Genomic DNA, 24,290 nt, shown 5'->3' with positions numbered 1-24,290 from the left:
TGACCTTGATCTTATTCATATGGATCTAAAAGAGAAATTGTTTCTTTATGAGTCTACAGATCCCAATCCTAATCGATAGGATCTTCAGATCCTAGGTTGTCGATTTTCTTCGTGCAAAATCATTCTTTCAATTTTACTCCAAAATTCTTTATTTTATTTCCTTAAAATTAATAGTCTTCGTCCTATAAAATGAGTATATGCTAATCTTATGGGCTAATTTTTTAATACCTTCCTCTTCAGCCTTAAAATTCTATTACTTGGAACCTCAAGTACAAGACAAATACTAGAACTACACTACTGCCCATTTTAAAGGACAGTCTGACACCCTCTTTGTTTTCAAATTGGTGACATGCCCGTGGACCTCGATCTTCTCTTAGGGATGAAAAGAAAATGATCTAAGAAATCTTGATTGTTCTTTCTAAAATAATCATAAAGTTCTTGAATAAAGTCATGACGAAGATTTGATTATAAGGGTGTCGAGGTCACTTTTTCATAGTTTATGAAAGAAGATCAAGGTCAAGGTCAAGGGATTGAAAATAGAAGAAATCTGCAATCTTCATGAAATCATAGTGGGGGTATTTCATCGGCTTGAAAACATAAGATTATCTAAACTATTTATCTAAAACATTGATGCTAGATGTCTAGAATAAAATAGGATTTTTGAAGTATGGGATAGAAAAATCACTGGTTTTCTACGTGATACATAATGTTAAGACGAGGTTCCAAATTGAAGATAAGGTTAAATAGAGTAAAAAATAATAATTTACCACAACTGTTGAAGACCACTGGTTTTTGGGAAGAGAAATTTTGGTCACTAGTTTGAAGGACTTTTTTCTAGTCTCATCCCACGGTTGAGGCTCTCCATTGACATGATTGTTAGGATTTGAGGAAAAATATAGATTTCCTTGAGATTAATATTATTATTTTAGGGATTAACACACTTTTTTCTAGGTATACTTTTTTCTTGGGAATCCGTAACATTCATGGTTTTAAATCTCATTTGAGATTGAGACAAATCGTCTAATTTTTCTTGTATTATCCACCAATGAGAGAGATAGACAAGTCATTTCAAATTTGGCATTTCTCAAAGTTAATCCGATTTGTCTCATTGTTAATGAGACAACTAGATCTCTCGTTCACGGACGAGAGGAGATGAGACGTCAAAATGAGTTTTAAAACCATGTTAACATCCCAACGGTTATATTGATGGAAAGTCTCTTAGTTTGAAGATGAGGGTCTATAGGTCATTTACAATTAGCCTAGGAGAAAAGACCAACGACATATGGAAGCCGAGGGTATATAGGTCAGTTTCAATTAGTCTATGAGTAAAGACTAATGTCAAGGGCCTATCAGTTCGAACTTCGAACTTCGAACTTCGAAAAGACGGGCTTAAGTTGTAGAGTTTACCTCGAATGCGTGTCTGAGAGAGCGAGAGAGAGAGAGAGAGAGAGAGGTCTCCTTTGATCTCTGCTAAACCCACAACCCTCACAATTAGCTAAATTTTGAAGGGGAGCGGTGGACTTAGATCCTCGACAGTACGATCACATTGTAAGGTCTCTTTGATTTCTGGATGAATTTTTTTTACAGATTTTTCAATGGTTTTATGGAAAAACCTAGATCAGGCAAAACCACTTGATTCGATCTTTGATTGATTTTAGTTTCTGATTACTGATCCAATTGATGTTAATTCTCTTGTCTGCTTGAGCGTAATAGTCAAAACCTTAGTTTGATGTTTTGTTTAAATCTCTTGAGGTTCCTAGATTTGATTAACCATCTGAAGAAGAATTTTGTAAATCAACAATAAATGAATTGGATACTATCAGGTTGGATCACATGGTTTAAACCTAAATTAAAATAATAATAATAATAATAATAATAATAATAAAGATGAATTAGAGAAGAAAATCGATCCCTTGGAGGGATTGGGGACCTCGAAAACCAGTATGAGATACATTGAATCGCTACATTTTATATTTCATCAGATATGGCAAGTGTTGGTGATATAAAATATTTATAAGAATATTACAATTTCTAATTATGGTAAGTATAAACTAGAATATCAATTAGGATTTAGTTTTTTGGAGGTTAGGCTGTTTCTAATGAGATCAAGAACACAATGATAGCGGGAATTGAACTCAGGTCAATGGCATCATCACCCATAAATTTTACAAAGCTAGCTGGCATCTTCATTAGTCAATCAATTAGGATATTCTTATTAGGAATGTAAATGGTTCAGAATTTCATTTCGTTTCGTAATGTTTCTTATGAAACGTGTCTGTTTTCCAGCATCCAGAGACGAAACAACACTAGAAAATGAAATATTGAATGTTTCGGTGATTTCACTGGGAAATCAGAGTAGAAGAAGGAAAGGGAGAGGGAGAGGGGAGAGGAGAAGAAGGGAGGGAGGAAGAGTTACCACTAGATCAAGCTACTTTGGAAGATTGAGCTTCTTCTTCTTCCGTTATTTCTTTCTTTCTTTTTTCCTTGATTTTCTAAAGAAACGACGACGATTATGAATGAAGATGTGCCCTTGAACTTGGTCTCTTCTGGAAGACTGAATTCTTTAAATAAAACCCCTTATTTTGATAAATATTTCAGACACCCAATGTTACAGTTTTTGAAAAAGACTTTTTTTCAAACCTTAAACTAATGTATCAAATGTTTCAGTTTTTGAAAAAATCGAATCGAAACGAGATTTTAAACCATGGGAATGTCTAGGTTAATTGCATATTTTTAGAGTCACGTGATCTTTTATTTAAACCTTACTAGGGTTCTTGTATCACTATCAAGTTTGAACAAAATTCACCTTCTCTTCATGGTATTTGAGCTACTATTCCTTTGACCAAGTCCTAGTTCTTGATTACATCTAGTGCTGCCATTGCCACTCGTCAAGCCTACCGCATTACTAACCATTATTCATTACCAATCGTCATCACACTTAACACACGTAACACCATCGATAGTGCATGCCACAACCACCATCTCAACTTCAATGACCACTGCAATTTTGTCCAATCATTGTTTACTATAGGCATTGTCATCGTCATCATGTTGAAAATCCACCATGACCATCACCCCTTGACCTTCACCATTCAAGAATATAAAAAATAGTAGTTTGTGAAAGGAAAACCTCTTGAAATGATGTTGTCCGTTGTGAGAATTTTTCCAATTGTTATAGTTGAGATAAAAAAGAATTTTTGTTATGGAACTTGTGGACCCCATATGGCAATGAGTGGGAAGGAAGAGAATTGAGAGAGAGGGGGAGGGGGGGGGGGGGGGGCATCGATGGATAAAAAGATTTAACGGAGAACACTTTTTCTTTGTTAATTTACCAACATCGAGAATCCATTGACGAAGAGTCAATATGAATATGAGAAATATAATTAATGAGATTCCCACCTTTCTGATCATTAAAGCTTCTTCTGAACCAAGGTCCTAAGAGGTTTGTTCCACATAATGAATTCTGGAATCTTTAATAGGAGCTTCAAAGCTTCTTTTTTCTAAGATAATGCAAATAAATTTAGGAATTGAGAGATGAGGAGGAGGATTCCGCACTAGTGGTCTTCCTAGAATTTGACCCTATTTCCTTTCCCGACTTTGAGGCAATTCTTTCACAAAACTCCAGCAAGACCTTGCTAATCCCCCTCCAAAGGTTGTGCCATAAGCAAATTGAGCTGAGGAGACCTCCCATCCAAATTGACCCATACCATATTTTCTTTTAATGACCTTTCAAAGACAACAGTTTTTGTCCCCAAATCCCCACAATCATTTTCCTAACAAATCCTTATTCATCACCCTAATTTTACTTATCCCAAGAACATCATTTTCACTTGGTAGACATATCTGATTTCATTTAATAAGGTGAAATTTCTTATTACCTTCCTTGTCATTCCACAAAAACCTGCAAATCATCTTTTCTATACACATTTCGACACTTTTGGGCATGACGAAATTAGATAAGAAATAAATAGGGATGCTTGATAAGGTGCTTTTTATCAATTTCACTTTCTCTCTTTTTGATAAGTATTTTGGTTTCCAAAAGCCTATTCTTCTCCAAATGTGGTCAATGATTGTGCCCCAACTCGGTTTGCTTCAATACATGACACCCAAGGGAAGACCTAAATATGAAGATGGAAGAGTGATTAGTTGGTAAAAGTGCCTCTAGTTCCTAAATTACCTTACCTGGTCAATATTAATTACCTTGGTCAATATTAATTGGTCAGTCTAGGTGCATCAACGCTTTTTTATATCTTACCCCGGTCAAAATTAGTTGTTCAAAGTGCATTTATTTATCAAACAACTCTTTCTCAGTTAAATTCTAATACCTCCATATGGAAACCTATAGGGACACACATGCCTCCAACAAACTCAAGGATCTAGGCAAAAACTAGGCATAAAGATACAAGTAAAAGTTCGGTGTATGCCGATAGGTGAGTTCGAAGTCCCCCCCGAGGGGGCTAGGGGGGTAACGTTCCTTACGAGCTACTGAGCTCTGAGTTAGGAGACTGTCCTTAGCTATGAGCTGTGTCTCGAGTTCGTAGTCTAGCTAGTAGCTAAAGTGAGAGTTGTCCTACAATCACCACATGATTCTTTTCCTCTTTGCAATAAAGTTTTTTCTTATGTAAAAAAAAAGACAAGGAATGGTACTGAAGTTCATTTATTATTTTTGAACTCATTTAATTTAGTTTTGAATGTGTTTTGCAACTATTTTGTTGCTGCTTTGATTGCCAAAGTTTATTTTGCAAGCACCACACTAGTGTCACAGTTTGGCATTGATTGAAGAAGACTTAATCCTTCCGAGTGTATGGATCTTGAGAATCCATTGTGATCATCAAGATTATTGTAAACATCTAAAGGATTGTGATCTATAGACCAATCACTTGTTCCCAGTGTTGTCAAATGCGACCGTGTATGCTATTTTCTATGAGTAAATCGCCTATGCCATCATGGCACATGCGATTTAGGGTTTCTAGTTCATTATGCCATGGCATGCAAAAGTATACGATCACATATTGTAATATGCAATGACATATACAGTATGTGATGGCATATTACTCCAATAGGCAATGATTTGATAATTGGAGCATTAAATTCAAGTTTTTTTTAATCTATCTTCTCCTAAAACTACCCTATTTCCACCCCCTATTCATGCATTGTTCTAAGTTATTTCTTTTATTCTTTCACTCGCATATATTCTTTTTAAATCTTATTTTTACTTTATTTTTTTAAAATATTGAGTTTATGCATTCTAACATAAGATCATAGTATCTAATGACTAAACTATTAAAGCAAATCCACTTTAATTATCGAAGACTAAAACTTGATAATTAAAGAAGGCCACCTTCGTATCATGAATAGTTTATATATTATTGTCTATTTAGCTTCTTGAGTTTTTTTATTCTTATTACTAAATGATTAAATGTAATCAATTTTATTCAATTTGAAAAATAAGTGCTATCCAAAATTCAAATATATTGTTATAGGTTTGTTTTTATTTTCTTATATTTTTCTGTTTTTTTTAATATTTCCTCCCTTTTATTCTTATTTTTTACTATTTTTATTTATTTTTTTGAAATAAAAAATATTTTGTGCAATATGCGACCGCATATGTCATATGTGATTTCGCACAGCATATGCTGGTCGCATATGCTATTTGATAACATTGCATGTTCCTTTTTCAAAAGACCATGCTATTGTGGGTGGGTAATAGAGATAATAAAGCACATGAAGTATTGCAGTACGATGTATGAGATGCATCGAATCATTAGTGTATCTCATCATAAATAGAAAGTTATGGTTGAGATTAGGAAGGAATTCTATGGTTAGTAGTATCTTAGTGTTTTATAATTAGGAAGTGTCAATTAATTATAATAATTAGGATCTATAAAATCTTTCTAATTATGATTGCTTCTATATTTTGGTTTGTGTAATTTATCAATAAAAACCTTACTAGGGCTCATGTATTGATCATCTAATTTAATAGAAGTTATTTCTTCAAATGGTATAAATTATATTGATGCTAGATGTGATTATGAGAGCCAAAATTATTTTGTATAGAAAATTGCATAACCACAAATATGGAAAGCGCGCTTAATTAGAAAGATCCTAATGACCTAAATAATTAAAATTTCCTAATTTGAGACTCCTTAATATTCTCATTGATCATTAGATACACCTTTCCTATTTTAGCAATATACACCAATAGTGGTTTGGTGTATTACATGCATGTTTATTCAATGTGTTGCTATGATCTAATGCTTTCGAAATTGTCCCATATTTACGGACTCCAAAATAAATTAAGTAACCCCAGTTATTTAAGTATGAACGCAAACTAGGATAAGATACTTTATAGATTCAAAATCAAAACAACTAAAAACGAAACAGACCTATTGAATTTCAATCATTACTGAAGTGGTGGAGATTGTATCATAATAGTTGCAGCATATTGAAGCGGTGGAGATTATATCGTAATATTAATTTGGGAGTTCAACTTAAAGGCCTAACCACCTTTGATGAGTTTTCTTGTGTTACTGTGCAATTGGAGGCATTAATTTATTTTGTGGTGATATAGGTTGATGAGTGGGTGAAGTTGTTGGATATTAGATGGATTTTTTTTATAGAAGCGAAATGGTATGTCACAAAGGTTCATTTTGTTGAATGGGATATTATCTGGAAAGTGACAACAAGAGGAAGGTTGGTTATTCAAAATTTCTAGGAGCTTTAATAGTATTGAAGTTGGATAGATGTAAAGAAGTGTCACTTGGCCAAGTGGTAAGACTTGTGGAGGTTGTTCCCAGGTCCTAAGTTCAAACCCTTGGAACCCATACTTCTTGCTAACTATTAACAATTAAGAATATTCTTGTACTAACCAAGCATTTACCTGTCAAAAAAAAGAAAAAATGATAGATGTATGTTATTGAGAATTTTATTAATTCCATTTTAAGCATTGGATTTTTATAAATTATTCTCCATTGTAACTTAGTCAAAGCTTTGTCTAGCTGTGACTTCTAGCACTTAATCAAGGCCTAGGCGTGTGCTAGTACAAAAGTGATTACTTTAGCACAACAACACAATGCATTTAGGGTTTGACTAGTCGAGGCATTTAAAATCAATGTACATGTGCTTTAAACATTAAAAAAATCAAAATATGTACATACATACAAATCTTATTATCAATTATTATTGTTATTATGGGTATGTATTTCTTGTCTGTAATTGGTTGAATCGACTTCTTTCTCTTTTTAAGATTTACGTTCACTTCTCCTTTCTGTGGATCCTATGATTACATTCTGACAATCAAGTCAGTTGTAATTTTGACAAAGTAATTGGGTTTTAGATAGAAAAGTGCATACATTTGCCTTCAAAGCTTTCCTTTTTTTTATTTATTATTATTTATATATAGAGATTGCCCTAATTATATCTTTTTTTATCTTGTTAGAATCAATTTTTCTTATCAAATCGCAATCATCACTTTTCACTTCCAAGAGATTTGATATTATCAGAGTTGTCCAATGCATGTTTTGCCATGTGTCAATGGTTAGCAGTCATGTATCTTCTTTGTTAGATTTCCTTAGCATACAATTTCCCTGCAACATAAGATTCTCATTGCTTAGTGTGCACGTAATCACTATTTTAGGGATCTTCATCGTCCTTGAGATCATTTGAGACATACATTCAGTCAAGTTGGGAGGTTAGTTCTCGACCTTTTGCATGGATGTTTCAAGAAGGACAAGGTAAGATTTTTCTTACCCTTATGGCGCATTTAAAAAGATGGATGTAGTGAATGCTGAAATTCGTGATTTAAGGGTTTAGGTGATTAAACTGGACACTACTTTGTCTTGGTTTTTGGAGGCAAAAACTAGTATATGCAAGGTCGTACCATTATTGAAACTCTGGTGGAGAACCTAAGTTTGAGCAAGGATGGAGTTCATGGTCAAGATCAATTTGTTCTGTAACAATCTCTTGACCATTTCATTTTGTCATAGGAGACAGACCCTATGAGAAAGATCAATGTGAGCCAAAGATCGTAAATAACTTACTCCAAATTAATGGGGATCCTGCCAAAGATGTAAGTGAGGTATAACTACTTTTCATGAAGTGGAGTGGGAGGTCCCCTAATGTGTAGACCCTCAGTTGAGGGATGATGAAGTTGGCAAGGGAAGAAACATGGCTACCGTTGCTCTTTACGGTCTATTTGAATTGAAAGAAGAGAAGGGAAGGGAAGAGAAAATATGCAATTTTCTCTTCCTTTCTCCTGTTTGGATTGTTAAGTGGGGAGAGACGAGAAGAAAAATGGAGGGAAGAGAAGGGAAAAAAACAGGAAATTTTGTTATCTCCAAAAATGGAGAGACGAGGAGGGAAGAGAATAAGGGGCTGTTCGCTTGTGATTTTGAAGCCCGTTTTTTTTACTTTTTTGGCTTTTAAGCTAAAAAGCCTCTGATCATTTACATTCGTTTCACGCCAACAGATTTAAAAAAAAAGCTAAAAAAGAGCTCTTTTTCAGAGACGTCTCGTGCGCGCTTCTTGGTAAGGCTCTTATGTGAAGCCATTTACAGAAAAAACAGTTCAATTACAATTACTTAAATGCCTACAACCTTTAATTGAATTTCCAACCAAAATATAACCTAAATCGATCGACTGTGGGCAACCTTCTCGCCTCTTTCATCTTCATCTACTGCAAAAGCCTCGCACAAACGATCGGCAGTCAAGATCCCTTCTTCCCTCTCTTATCTTTCCCTCATGTTATAAGAAATCGAGAAACGATTTACGTTTCTCATCTTCATCTCCTGCAAGTTCGTCGATCGACTGTAGTAGCTCGCCTCTCTCATCTTTCCCTCTGTTGCAAAGATCCCTTCCTTCTCTCTCTCATCTTTTCCTCACAACTAACCAAATGGAAAGCCCTAACGGCAGAAGACAGATCTCGTCCCCTTGCTTTCTGCCATTAACAACCAATTAAGGTATCGATTTTTTATGTCTCGGAATTTTATGTTGAGGTTTAGTGTTGAATGAGTATTTTGAAGGGTGGTTTTATTTAGGATTGCAACTTGGGATTCAGATATGGAATTTTATTTCCCATTTTGTTTGGTGGTTATTTGTTTAATTAAATTTTTTTCTTTTCTGATTTTGAAGAGTTTTGTGTGTGATGTAATTTTAGTTTTTTTTTTTTACAAGTTAATTTAGGAATCAGGTTTGGGAGTTCTTGGATCTTGTTTGGTTGATTGATTGTTTATAATTTTGAAGAGTTCATATTTAAGGTATCGATTTTTTATTTGGTTAATTATTAGTTTGTATTTTGGTTAATTTCATATTTTGATGGATATGTCAGATGCGATGACAGATTAGTGGAAAGGATATGTAGCCAAACCAATATGCCAAAATATTTGGATCTGTTAATGCGTTATATTTCTAGATTTCCAATATGAGATTACCCCATTTGTTTAATTCATATTTTCTCTCATTTCCCCTCTGTGTCTACTATCTATATGTTCGATGAAATGAATGACTGACATGATATTCCTTGATAATAGTGGAGATCAAGCGTTAACCATTCTTCCAGCTGGTTGTGAGAAGTGCGTATCTCATTGATGTAATCTCTCCATTTGGCAGGTTCTTATTATAGTGACAAAGTTAGGATTTGAAGTTTAAAATCCAAAATTCCAAATTCATTAAAATCAAATAAAATTGTATCATATCCTTAGTTTCATACTTTATAACCACTCTAACTAAAAAAGCATAACATCACCTAATACTAAGAGTAGCAGAGGCATGAGTTCAATACAGAGAAAGTAACAAGGAAGAAAAAAGACTACATATAAATTGAATCTCATAACAAGAATAATTTTATAAATATAAAAACTATTAATGATACTACAAAAATATAGGGGAAAAAGAGGAAGAAATGCAATACATCACGCCTTAGATGAAAGGAGCCAAAAATGTGTGAATATCCCCTAAGGCGTAAACCTTTTCAACTCCTCTTTGAGTAAGGTATGATTGGGGAGGGGGGCCTTTCCTTAAAGCCTCAAAATATTTTATAAGAGCCTCGCCTAGAGGCGAGCTTTGAGGTGTAACCAGCACCTCTGGAAACATTGATTCCAATTCCCAAATTCAATAATGGAACGGGTTTGTAGGGTGTTTTCCATGTGGTAGGGTTTTCTTCACATACGAAAATTAATGTGGCATGCCCTTGGAGATCCGTAGTCCCAACTTAGCTATTCCATGAGTTTCAGCCCACTTGGACTCTTCCATGTGGTAAAGAGATGCATATTTCTTTCTTTCTTTCTTTTTTTCTATTCAACTGTTTTTTATTTAAAATTGTTGCAATTTAGTGGGGAAGGATTATCATATGGTAGGATATAGGAATGACCTAGCAATGACACTATCTACATGGCCAATAGGAGGATAATCTGTCAAATGGGCAGTCTAGTATTTTAAATGCCTAATAAATAGTGTGTGCATTTCTCTCGATGGCTCAGTCTTGATTTCACATGCTCTATACATTGAGCATAAGCCTACCTTTTATTTAATTTTCTGAAGGATGTCTCGCATGCATTTATTCTTCTTATAAGCTTCTGTGGATTACTTCTTTTCTTTTGGTGTCCAAACTTATTAAAGTGGGCACCTAATTTTTTCTCCAGTTTGAATTTGCTGGAATTATTTGAATGCCAGAGTACCTAAAGCCTTACTTCCAGGGGCACAAAGTTCTCGTCTGAGAGATCGCCAAAAGGAAGAAAGAGAGCTACTATTAAAGAAAGCGTTCATAGATGATATGTTGAATGAAAACAATATATTGTCAATTCTCCTTGGAAGAAGATAATCAACTTTCTATTTAGTGTTATGGGACCCTGAGTCATTACCTTCCCCATGTAAAGATTCTCAATCATTTCCTTCTGCCTTTGTAAATGCATCTTGTTTATTGGTTGATGGAGGGGATTTGGGAATATGTGATTCTGAAAAGAAAACACCTTGTGTAAATATTTTGTAATACGTAGTTATATTTCTAATTTTCAATTATTTATTTATATCAACATTATTTATATAATAAATATTAAGATTTTTGCAGTTAATGTGATATTATTCTAATTTTGATTAAGAATATAGTTGCTTTGGTTGTTTGGCTCTCTAATACCTATGTCATGTGGTAGAACCTTAGTATTTTCATTTTTACAATCCATATTGTTGTTTATCATTGTAATAGAGTTTGCCCGCACTTTGGGGTTAAGGGGGTAAAAGAGGAAAAACAACAAAGTTGGCGTGGTATTATTGGAAAAGGGGTAGAAGAGGAAATTAAAGGGTATTATTGGCTTTATTAAATCATTAAACACAATTCTGATAAATTTGGGAAAGTTTCGTAAACATTTTGCCAGGGGATATGAGTAATGTTTTTCGGTTTCTTACCAAAACCCATCATTTTCAACCTCCCTAAAAACCCTATCTTGTTCTTGAGATTTTGTTATTGAATGAACATAAAATTTGAGGGTGAAGGGTAAAAATGTTTGTCATATTTAATGATTAATCAACAAATATCTTATTGATTCGCTGATTCACCAATTTAATCGGGTAGTCCTTTATTCAAAGAATATTTTGAATTTCTAGTAAAAAAGAATGGAGAATTTTGTGCCTAGTTTTTATGAGTATTTCCGAATGAATGAGTGTATTGCATGTGTTGTATGTGTATGTTTTCTTTTGATAAGTTGTGTTACTTGTTTATAATAGAAATGAAAACAAAAATGTCTTACATGGGATTGTCAGCATGGTTCAAGTTTTGTGACTTGATGAGCTGAAGTATCTCTGGCCAATTATGAAAACCATTGCCATTAGTCCATCACTCTATTAAACTTACAGAACTCAATCTTATCTCTCAAAATACTACAAAAGTAAAATGCCCTTCTTTGTTTTTTATAAGTGAAATCCATAATCAAGAAAGATGGAGTAGTTATTCTATTTTTTTTTTCTTCTTTTTTTAGTGTTTGGCATGCTCATTGGCTTTTGGAATCCATTAGGATGGACTTTGCTTGAGAGGTATTGTTAATAGTGCACTTATTCACTCATAATCATATGCAAATTTCCAGTACTATCTCATCAGTCCATGGCAACCTCATAGTGCATGCACGTTTTTGGGTATTTGCAGTTTTATCATACTTTGTATGTTCTATGGGTTTGAATGTAACCTTAGTTTAAACATGTCCATTATGTGGATATTAGATTGTGTATTATGCAGGTATTTTATTTATTAGGAAAATTTCACATGTCCATTTTTAAGATATATATATATATATATATATTAGTGTAATTATATATTTATTGTATTCTGGTCATTTTACCAGAATCCAACAATAAAAAGCTGTAAAATGAATAGGCTTTTCTAACTTCTGTGTTTCTGTAATGAATAAGCTTTTGCTAAATATGGCTTTTCAGGCTCTTGGCTTCTGCTTCTTCTAGAAGCTAGCTTCTAGAGCTGGAGCTGGCTTCTGTAAAGATCAGGCCCTAAATTTTTCTTTCCAAATTTGGCCTCATCATTTTCAAAATTTTTAAAGAAACGTGATATTGACAGGCCAACTATTACTAGTTACACTCCAAGTAAACAAACACATTCTTATAATCAAATTTCAGAAACCTTAGAGATGCTTACGAAGGAGACAAGGAAACCCTAGAGAGAAGGAACGAAGGCGGCGACCTCGAGTAGGAGGTCGACCCAAATGTTGTGGAGGAATTGCATATCCCCCGAGTCCATATGGAGGCGCGCCGTGACATCTTTCCTTTCCCATGAGGCAGACCAATGCCCCTATCTTGAAATAAAGATTCAAGACGATCTGCCACTTGTTCCTTCAAGGAATCAAGGGCGAGATCGGTCAACCTTTCTTCATAATTTTCTTGAGTGAGACCACGAAGCCGTGAGGCTCTGATCCCAATCAGAATGCTAATTCCGATGGAAAGGCCCATCGAAACAATAAAGTTTATAAAGTCCCACTCGGGCATAGTAAGTCGAGACTCAATTACATTGACCCTTCGTTCCTTAGAACTCAGCTCATATTACATTGACCCTCTTCGTTCTTATGAACTCAGCTCCTTACGGACCCTCGAGGTACCTGCGAATGCTTATGGATGGAAACTAGCCTTTCGGTAAGCTCCGGTCTAACTAGTTTCGTTTCTTCTTGCTCCCCTATCAACTGACCGGGCAAGGCACGCAATCTCAGACGTCAGAATCTCTTCTTATCTGATATTCGAAGCAAGGACATGTTGATCTGTCTTTATCTACCAGATAGCCTCATCTTTCCGGAGACGACCTCGACTAGGAGACGACCTGAGGTATTCTCTCTCTCTCTGTCTTTCTTCTGGTTTTTTTCAAAAAACCAATAGTATTATTAGCAAATAGTATGATTCTTTTCTCTCCCCATTTTGATGGTTTGGGTTTGCTGCATTTGCTCTTGAAAGTTTTGAAATTTAGTCATTTTATTTAAATTTGTGTGTTTCTATACCAGTTGAGGTGATCTAGGTTTTCCCCAAAATTGTGTTTGGTAATCTAGGTTGTGCTTAAAAACGTGTTTGTTGATTTAGGTTAGAATTTCTTTTTTGTAGATTTTAGAGGTTTATGAGTGTTTGGTGGTTGGAAATTTGTAGTTGAGAGTTTAGAGATTTGGGTTTTGCTTAATAAAATAGATTGCTGATTTGGTATCGGAGATTTGGGTTTTGCTTAATAAAATATATTGCTGATTTGGGAATTTGTAGTTTAGAGATTTGAGTTTTGCTTAATAAAATAGATTGCTGATTTGGTATCAGTGAAGGCTCTCTACAACTGATGAGATCTAAATAAAAGATCACTAATTTTGGGAGGAATTTTAGAGCTAATAAAATAGAAGCTTTCAACGCTGCAATATCAGTTGCAGTTATTCATTTTTAAGATCTGTTGATCCTTGTTAGTTTTTTATCTTTCAAGACTTACTATAGATCTTAAGAAAAAATATTTTACAGAATCCTTGGAAGTGGTCTTTCTATGAAAATTTAATTTGCATCATTTTGAATTAAATTGATTCTTGTGAAAAACCTTAATTTTCCTAGAGTCAATCTGGGTTGTTTAGTTGAGTCAATGATGTGAATTGACTCATGACAAAAAGAGCCTTTGGTTGCTACAATAAAGCCTTTATGCCTTGCAATGATATAATGTGAACCATGTTTATCAGTTTGTGTTATTCTTCTTTTACATAAATAAGGTGTCGAGTGTTGCGTTATCATAATTGCACCTTCCCTGTCAGATTGGTCTTTTCGGGGTAAATGATTGTAAACATAAGGTTGGGTTTTTATCTTCTGAACTTTTTATAGATTTTATACTTCAGACTCAGATCATGAAACCCAACCAACACATATCAACGATGTGAACTTCGAGCTCATTAATGCTTTTTGGATTTGACATTCTACTTATTTCCGTGTTGCTTACTTGCTTTAGAATGGTTCATAAGTTTGGAGACAATTCAAGTTATTTCTAGTGTATTCAGAAAAATACATTTCTTATTTGTTGTAGTGCCTAAAAGAAATTAATCCAAATTCAAGTTTAAATTTATTGTAAGATCTTTTTCTCCACTTTCGATTTTTAGATATTTTTTTTAACAATTTTTTATTTTATTTTATTTTATTATTTATTTCCGGTATTCTAGGTGTTAATCCATCTTTGTTTCTAGTTAGGTTTGAATTATTTCTGAGTCAAATTCGAGTTCTTCGATTATAGTGGAATTCTAGGCGTCATTCCATCTTGTTTTCATTTGGTTGGTAGCTTCTAATGCTAATATTTATTTTTTTGGATTAAATAGGTGAAAGGGGAGCTGAACTTGTCGTACCTGAGCTTCTATTTGGAGCCACAAAGTTACCATCAGGATTGCTAGCTGTCTTCTTGCCTTAGTTACTGTTTGCACAGGTAGGTTAGACATTTCAATCACATGTCTGATTATCTCCTACTTTTGTAATTGTTTTTTTTGTTCTTGGATGAGTATAAACAGTGGTGGGGACTGTGTTAGTGTCTTACCATAAAATGAAGCATACTTTAGAAAAAAAGATGGTGTAGCTTCTAGTGTATTTGGAACTTCTTCCTTATAATACAAAAATCGCAGGACTTTAGAGAACAATAATTCCCTCATCATTAACTTGGATGACATCTTATTTGATTTTTCTATTTTATTATAAAAGTGAAGTATACATTTCTTTGAATTTTGTTTTATTTGTTAAGTAAGCGAGATTTGTGATTAGTAATTAATGGGTGAAATCAGTGTTTGAACCCAAGTTGTTGTATCAACACTCATATATTTTAATTTAGTTAAGAGGAATACTATCTCTTAAGATTGGTTAATCATTTTTTTTACTACCCAAACAATACAACATAACATGCCTATTTTGTTTTTTGATTTTTAAACTTTCTTTAAGATGTAGGGTAAAGTAATGGGGATGGGGGGTTTGTTACCAAATTATTGGATTTTTTTTAAAGATGTTTTTTGATGTGTATTTCCTTGAAATTCTTCTTCTTTGGGGTTGTTGCAGTTTTTTTAATTCTTATAGGCCCTAATATTTTTCATATTTAGTCTTTTATTTATTTATTATTATCTAATTTCTTTAAGCTTCCAAGTGTTAAACGTTAACTATATTTATTTTGTGTAGTGGTCCTCTAGATATAATTTGATTGTCTTGATCTTTGTTTATCAGTCTTGAACCTTCGGTTAAATATTTGTTTGTCTACAATTTTGGTCTATGTTCAACATCTTGTTGGGTTTCTAGCTCAGATTCTATTTCATGTTTATCTACTCAATTTGTTCATTGATATTTAAGATTGTCTTTACTTGTGTGTTTGCAGCTCTTTCAAATTGTCAAGGATTGAAGAGCAACTCGTCATTTAGATTGGATTCAAACTTGTTTCAGGTATGTATTTGAAATTCTATCCAAGTCATTTTGAGGCAAATCCATATGGTTCTTAATAAACATGCCTTTACTTTTGTACTTCATTTTCAAGTTTACTTAAAAATAAGGATTGTGATTAATGTGAATTTAGACTAAAATATCTTTATAGAATCTGAAAAATGTAACAACGATCTAGACTTCATTGTATTTTGGAAATTTTCTTTGTGCATTATGATTTATGAAAATCACCAATGATTTTGGTCAATCATCAATCTCTATAGAAACACTTATTGCTAAGATTTTATTTTTATGATGTGAAGATTGCTAATTACTTGCTTTCAGCAATACATGGCAAAATGTCATTTACTACCAATTATGTGACATTAAGTTTATCAAACTTAAACAACCCCTCAAATTTCTTCCATTTCATCTATCCATCCATCCCTACCTTGATGGCTTTAGGGACATAATCTGCTCTCACTAATTTAGGAAGTGGTGCAACAGACTCCTCCCCTGACTACAAAGATCACGATAGTCTGTTTTACACACCAAAACACAAGCTAAGATTAACCCAAGGTATTGCATAGAAAAATTGCATTGCACCTGCATTTGCAGCATAATTAAAAGTTGGCATGACTTGTTAATAATGATATTGCCTCAAATAATTTTTACACCATAGAGTTCTTACCTGAATGTCTTCGAGGAAAGGTATCCATGATTGTTGTTGCCTATCTCTGTGGTACCACCCAAGAAATAATGTAATAAATTGATGGTGTAAAGACAATGTTGGACCTATATATTTTTGGGTGAATTCCCACCTTTACATATGTAGAGCTACCAAATCTTTTGATTGTAATAAAATCCTTAAACTTCTTATAATTTCCGTTATGATATATTTCCTTTTTGACCAATGTTCCACTATTCATAAATATCATTACATCACCATCTGCCATCAATATGGTAGATCTTGAAGAAATTTTAGTAGGTGTTACAATGTAATATAATAAAAAATAACACAGTAAGTACCTGACTCTCACAATAGACGTAAGACTTGGTACTTATAATGTGAGGCAACCAGTAGGGCATGTTATTCTGTCTGGTTGGGAGCTTTAGTTAAATTTTATTTTTTTGCTCAATTTGTGAGAATTTTTTTATATAAAAGGGTAGCTTTATAAAGTTAGGTTTTTTGGGATGAGATAATCTGATAACTTGGGTCACCATGTTGGCTTGTTGGTGACACCACCGAACTAGGGTTCAGAGTTATGTTACTAGTATCACGTGTGGTCTTGTAAACACTGTTGTTACATTTACTCTGAGAATCAGAACCTCATAGAGCTTAGCAACAATTGAATAAATTTGCACAATTTGATTAGTGTTTGAATTTTCATTCAGATTTCAGACAACCAAAACAAACAAAAAAAAAAAAAAAAAGGAAAAGAAGTAAACGTTGCTTTGTTGAATCCAAAAGTGAATTTTCCATAAATATGAATAACATGAAACATATTCATTAATGGTTCACATGTACATTTTAAACTTTTTTTTTACAGCTCTTTGTGTTGTCGTGTACAACTACTTGAAGTTCAAGGAATCCCCTACATCTCAACTTCCTATTGAAAGTATCCCTGAACGAGCAGAAAAGGTCAGTTTTCTTTTTTATTTATATATTTCATTGAGTGTGTATTAGAAAATTCATCTAATAAATTGGTTCTTATTTCCACTCCTATTTTTGCTAATGTCATACCCTTTATTAGTAAGAGGGCTTGCTGCATTTTTATTGCTAAATATAAAACCTCTTCTCCTTTAAATAATGATTTTACCATAACCGACTAAACCCATCCAATAGTCTAATGCTTTGCATTATCGAATTTGGCGACCTTTGGTGTAAGGGATCTCCTTTGTGAATTTGAGTAATCAAAATATTTGCATAGCCTTTATTCATGATGGTGTTATCGAATTTTGATTTTTTTTTTCTTTGGGTTTTCTTTGATTATATACCATCTTTTAATTTTTATTAAAAGAGGGGCATAAACATATAGATTGTCTCCATTCACCTCACCTAAATGGATTAAAAAATTTCTCGTGTTGTAATGTAGACATATATGTGTACGGTTAATTACTACATAGTTGTTATAATTACTATTGTAATTGTTGTACTTTCTAGATGGATAGAGATGAAGAATTGAATGATTCATTTGATAAAGATTTTTTTGATGGTTGTCAAATTTGGAGTAATGTCGTTTTGGAATGAGATCGAAGGCGTCGTATTGTTGCACACATGGTTTGTCTTGTGGCTACCTATTTGGTTAAGCAGTCTAAGTATAGAAATTTTGTGGATCGCTTTATGGTGCCGAACTATTTAGAAAGAGTGTGTGAGACAATAATTGATGAACGAACTTAGGACTAATGAAAAATGTCGTAATATTATACGGATAGGGCCTGAAGCTTTTGAAACTCTATACAATATACTTCGAACTTCTGGTCAACGTACTCACACTCGACGAGCTTCTGGTCAACTTACTCACATATCCGTGTAAAAGTTTCTAATACAGATGCACCAAAATATCGTGGAATGAAGGAATATCCAACATAATGTATTGGCAGCATGTACTTTTAACTTGAAATTCACATACGTCTTACTTGGATGGGAAGTGACTGCATCAGATTCAAGGATAATTAAAAATACACTAATAAGAGAAGATAATTTAAAAATCCCTAACGGTAATCTATTTAACTATTAATATAAATTTCTTTTATCTAATTAAAAATATCATTGTAGTAATGACTTTCAATCTTAATAGGTAAATATTATCTTGTTGATGCTGAATATATGCTTAGGAGTGGGCTTATGGCACCTTACAGAGGTGTGCATTACCACTTAAAAAGAATATTCTACACATGCGCCACAAAATCCTGGAGAGATTTAATTATCGACATGCATCCTTACGCAATGCAATTGAAAGATGTTTTGGAATATTGAAAAAAATATTTCCTATTATAAAAAGCACGACAGAGCCCACTTACTCAATTGACACGCAATTAGAATGATGATGATGACTCTAGACTAAGAGCAATTCTAAGGGATAATATAGTAGCTACCATGTGAAGTGATTATGTACTGAATCAAGTTTGAATTTTTTTTTTCTTTACATGCAAAATTACAGTTTGATGATTGTATTGTAAGACTATGTTCAAGTATTGATTTAAATTTTGACTGTGAATTTATTTGATATTGGATATACGTTTTAAATGTATTATCTTATTTGCATAATAGCTTACTATGTTACAAATTATTGCTTAATTAATATAATTATTTATTTCTGTATATATTATAGATGAGCAGGTCTTACAAAACAGATAAGGAACAAGCTTGGAAATGGAATGAGCAAATGGATGCGGTTCTCATTGAGGCATTTGTTCACCAGAATGACAATGGAAACAGAGTTAATGGGACTTTCACAACCACGGCATATGACAAAATTGTACTTGAATTGAATGAAAGGCTTGGATATGAATTTAATAAACAACTCGTGAAGAACCGTATGAAAACAATTAAAAAGAACTTCAATGAGTGTTATGATATTTTCAAGGGTGGCCTGAGTGGTTTTGCATGGAATCAAGGGACAAAGATGATGGATGCTAAGTCTGAAGTTTGGAAGGCTTTGATTGAGGTTAAATTTTATTACTAATTTAAACTATATCCTTTAATTTGCTAATTAATATGCAATAATGTTTTAAAGTATTTTTTTTTCTTTATTGTTGTAGGCAAAACCTGAAGCAAAGAAGTGGATGAATACACCTTTACCTCACTATGAAAAACTAACAAAACTCTTTGGAAATGATAGAGCAACAGGACAAGGTGCTGAAACTGTATTCGAAAAAGTGAAGCAGTGGAATGATGAGATGCAGACAGGTGGGGGGATGGAAGTGGGTGGGCGTGGTAAAGCCCTTATTGATGATATTGATCATATGATGATAAATGATGATATTTATTTGGAGGGCTTTAAAAGTTCATATGATATGCATGAAGAAAGTCGACCAACAACTCCGTATGAATTAGTTTCTAACAACTCTGCAATTTCCTCACAATCCAAGAAGAGAAAGGCATCATCTTCAATAAATTATTCGGGAATTGAGAATTCAATGAAAGAAATTGCATTTGCAATCAAAGAAGGAAATGAAATTCTTAGAGAAAGAAATGAAATTCTTAGAAGCGGCATTCGTGAAAGAAATGAGATTCTTCAGAGAACTCAAGTACGCGTTTACTCGGAGAAGGATGTTTTTGATGAGTTGGTAAGGTTAGGAATTGATTCAGAATTACTTGATCGTGCCTACTCTTTCCTCGTCGAAAAATCAGGAAGAATGAGGGCGTTTTTTGGTAATCCGGCTGACAGGCGTCTACGATATTTGATGATAATGTTAAATAGTGCTGGAGATTTTTGATTTAGTTTGTTAACACTTTTTGTGATGTAACTTGATTAATACTTTGAAGATGCTTTTGTGATATGACTAAATTAATACTTTGGTGATGTTTTTTGTGATATGACTTGATTAATACTTCGGGGATATTTTTGTGATATGACTTGATTAATGTTGATTTTATTCTAAATTTCTGGTATTCAGTTGAATTAGGGTGTAATTCATTCAAGCTATGCCCTAGATACTAAAGATTTATCCTTTGCATGTTAGTCGATATATAACAGATGGGCTTAAACGGGCAAGAGATAACGTAAATGAAGCTGTAGTTCTAAGAGAAAGATTTGTGTTGGGCACAAGTGTTAGTAAAATGGTTGCTGTTGCGATTGCTTCTACTGTAATGTCTCTTTTGTTTTTGAAATTCCTTCCATTTTTTTAATCAAAGATTTTATTAATCTGTCAACATTATATCATGTTATGATTTAGTTAGAATTGAGGCCTCTACTTTTCAGTTTCTGATTTATCGTAATGTGTATTATAAGTTAGAATTGATTGTTCAATTGAGGCCTCTACTTTTCAGTATCTCATCCAAGTTTTGGAAGCTTAAGTGCAAATGAGTTTTTGAGAGTTTTGCAAAGACGAGAAAGTGACATTGGCCAGCCTACTACAGAGGCAGGGTTCATGGGGTTCATATTGTGCTTGCTGAACTGTGGAAAGAACTGCTATTTGAAACAAGTGCTTTTTAATTGAAACATGACCCACAAATCTAAGAAATTGGTGTACAGTGCAAATAGTTTTTTTTTTGTTTTTGTTTTTCTCAACCAAACAAATTGCACCTAAGGATGTATTACGGAGTTTCTTATTCTTTATGACGGGTATACTAAAAAAATTTGTAGGTAAGTCATATGGTTTTTCTCCTTTGATTTCTTTCCATGTATTAGCTTATACTGGTTTGAGATTGGATATAATTATGGTGCTATATATGTGCAGATCCTTTTATCTACTGGAGTTGCAAGATCCTTTTATCTACTGGAGTTGCAATTTCCACTGCCTATGTACATATTAATAACAATTGCATTTAGGGCATTTCTCATAGTATTGTGCCACTTGTGTATTACATTATTTATGTCTTATGTTCGGATTCTATAGGCATACTTGGTAGTGTTGTATGAAGACACATAACCACTTAAATATCATTGTAGCCATTTGCACTCAACCCAACTAATCATTTTGAATATGGTCCTAAGCCACATATCCAAGGAGAAGGCAAGGGTGGGCATTGTACAACTCCTAGTGGGGTGTTGTACATATCCACAGAGTTGAGGATGTTCACGTGGATTAGTGGAAAAACTAAGATAAAAGTAGAAATTAATGCATCAAGTAAAAAATGGAAGAAGTGGAGTAGATTCCCCATAAATAGAGATTAAAATTAAGGAAGAAATGGAAAGTAGTGGAAGAAGTACAGAAGGCTAGAATTGTAAATCGAATCGGGATTGTAGAGATTATCGCGAAAGAAAAAATGCATGACATAACTTCAAGGAACTTTGAGTAAATTATATGTTATATGAGCAAAAATGGTATGCGCCTCCCTTAAGATATAAGTTTTTATTTTTATTTTTATGTTGAATCATCTTCTGCTCTCTTACAATTCCATATACTGCACAAACACCTCAAGCCTTGTCATTAGTATAGTAGTGTTATATGCAAAGAATGTGGGGCAAAGTTGAGAACATATTTACAAATGATCTCACTTGACACTTTTATGCATTTTCATCAGCCTTATAGTATCATATGCATGGTGTCATGGGCATAGATGACGAGGCTTTTTGGACCATCAATGCTGCACCCGAGAACCTTAATGAGGAGGTTTTTGTGTAATTAGTAAAATTATTATTACCATCATCACCTCTGGAAGATCTCCTTCTTCCCAAGAGAATAGCTCCTATAAGGCTATAACCATTATTGCAGCAAATATTGATCCAAGTTCAACCTTTAAACGTCATTGATCCACTGAAACCAACAAATCTTATAATCAATTTCCAGTTTCAACCACTTAAGGCCAAGACCTTTTCTTAGAATGGAATATTTATCTGATTATAATGTATTAAATCCAAAAGGAACATGTGATGATTACTCGGGGGTGTCGAAGTAATAGTTTTGTTGTAATCATATCAAGTGGTTATGGGTAGTTAATCACTTATTTCAGATTATCAAATCTTCTCCAATATATTAGGGAAAGTTACTCTTTTATTTATTTTTTTTTATTTCAATAATTTGAATACATCTCAACAATTTGAATTTAATGTTTTATAATTGGGTTAGGATCCGGTGACCCATGGAAAAAACAGATGATCCAAACTATTTAAATATAAAATCCAATGGTTGAAATTTATCCTCAAGATAAGTGTCTTTGCTATGTGTGTTAGTGGGATACCTATAAACCTCAATTGTTGGATTTCGCATTTAAATGATTAGGATCATATGTTCCCTCATGAGTCATTCTTAATTTTTATTTTTGGTTTATTGTGGGTATCCCCACTCTTCTGGTGAGACTAATCCCATGGTCACACGAGTCAATCTTCATGAGCCGTTGGAACCGTTCCAACCCTTTATAATTGTGTCGTGAAAATATGACGCCCCCCCTATGCCCTCATCACAAAATCGTAGATCATTTGCCTCGGAGTGCACAAGAAAAAATTTATGATTATGTGTATCCCGAGGCAAATGATTACGATTCTGTGATGGGGTATCAGAAAATCATTATACTTTATAATTATGGGGGTGAGGGGGCATTAAGAAAGCAAGGTTTTACTGACTTGGGTGCATTTTAAATAAAGTACCCTCCTTGAGTAATTTCCTCCTATTATATTAGAAAGGGATTTCTAGTTACACTTTTGAAATTGGGATCCGAGGATATTTTTGTAAAAAATAATTCTTTTTAGAGCATTTTCGGTATAAAATCTAATTTTCAAAGTGTATTTACTGCACTTTAACGTGTTCCCTTAAGACACTTGTTAACAAAATCTTTATATTAGAGAGATTCTATTGCCACACCAACTTTTGTTTGGGATGTTATTAGTAAAAGTGAGTGGCAATAGAAACTCTCATTTATAAGCATTCAAACTAAAGGTACTCCCAAACTGATCTTGAACGTTTGATTGTTTATATTTTGTATCATTATATAAGTAAAATTTCTTTCTTTAGACTATGAAGGGTATAATAGTCATTTTACAAGAATAATTTCTCTCTCTTCTCTTATGAATCCTAACCTAAAGAGAAACTTGACTCTTTATCTTCTCTTCTCTTTCAGTTCAAACAGGTGAAGATAAACTAGTCTTCTCTTCTCTTAATAAGTTTCTCTTCCCTTCCCTTCTCTCAATCCAAATAGAGTGTTAAAGTTCGTCATGAGGAACACTTCACAAGCAACTGGGGCTTAGATCAGTAAGGGGATTGCTTCTTGGCGGTGTGATGAGTTCTTAGCCTCTGTTTCAACTTGAGGACGCTTGGAGGGAGTTAACAGAGTTTCTATCGACTGTTGGGTAAACCTAGTGTTTTTGTTGCCACTAAGGGGAGCGTGCTTTGGGATGAAAAGATGATGGGCACAATAGCCTTAGATGTCTCCTACATTCTTAATGATTTGGAGGTTGGGGGGCATAAGCTAGGTAATAGAAGGAGTCTATTATGCCAAGGACACTCGAATCCTCGAGCCCGTGGTCTCTGATCCAAGGTGGAATAGGAGTCACTGCCAAGTTTGACATGGAGAGTCAAGTAGGCCCAGGTCATCTTCCAAACTCAAGTGAATGATTATTTGAAAAGCAAAGGATAATACTTAGGCTGAAGCCTGTGTCCATTGTGGGGTCAAGGATGAGGTCGATCCATAGGTTTCTTTGTATGAGGATGTGGTCGTCTTGGAGGATGGCAACCTTCAATTGCTTCTTAATCTTGCCCCATTCCTCTATTTCTATGCCGAACAATCCAATTCCACCCCCTCCAAGGAG

At 33.8% G+C, this 24,290-nt stretch overlaps 1 protein-coding gene across 7 annotated transcripts; it reads left to right on the top strand.

Annotated features, from left to right (window-relative positions):
- The first annotated feature begins 1,388 nt into the window (after positions 1–1,388).
- On the top strand, positions 1,389–20,442 carry LOC147405078 (uncharacterized). Of its 7 annotated transcripts, none has more exons than XM_086441202.1 (8): positions 1,390–1,548; positions 13,066–13,122; positions 13,197–13,308; positions 14,805–14,908; positions 15,836–15,900; positions 17,427–17,518; positions 19,212–19,547; positions 19,642–20,442. In XM_086441202.1, exons 7-8 carry the CDS (start codon positions 19,212–19,214, stop codon positions 20,317–20,319), a joined length of 1,014 nt encoding a protein of 337 aa, XP_086297328.1. In that variant the 5' UTR covers positions 1,390–1,548; positions 13,066–13,122; positions 13,197–13,308; positions 14,805–14,908; positions 15,836–15,900; positions 17,427–17,518; the 3' UTR covers positions 20,320–20,442. The 7 variants fall into 7 exon arrangements, with proteins under 7 accessions (XP_086297325.1, XP_086297331.1, XP_086297328.1 ...); XM_086441201.1 differs by adding an exon at positions 12,613–12,979 and having other exon boundaries at positions 13,066–13,308; XM_086441198.1 differs by having other exon boundaries at positions 13,066–13,308.
- Positions 20,443–24,290: the final 3,848 nt, after the last annotated feature.

The sequence above is a fragment of the Akebia trifoliata genome, chromosome 4 (genome assembly GCF_017979445.1).
Source record: "Akebia trifoliata isolate Shusen 1 chromosome 4, ASM1797944v1, whole genome shotgun sequence".
NCBI lineage: Eukaryota > Viridiplantae > Streptophyta > Magnoliopsida > Ranunculales > Lardizabalaceae > Akebia > Akebia trifoliata.
The sequence above is the reverse complement of the archived record's forward strand: the minus strand, read 5'-3'. Positions and strand labels throughout refer to the sequence as shown.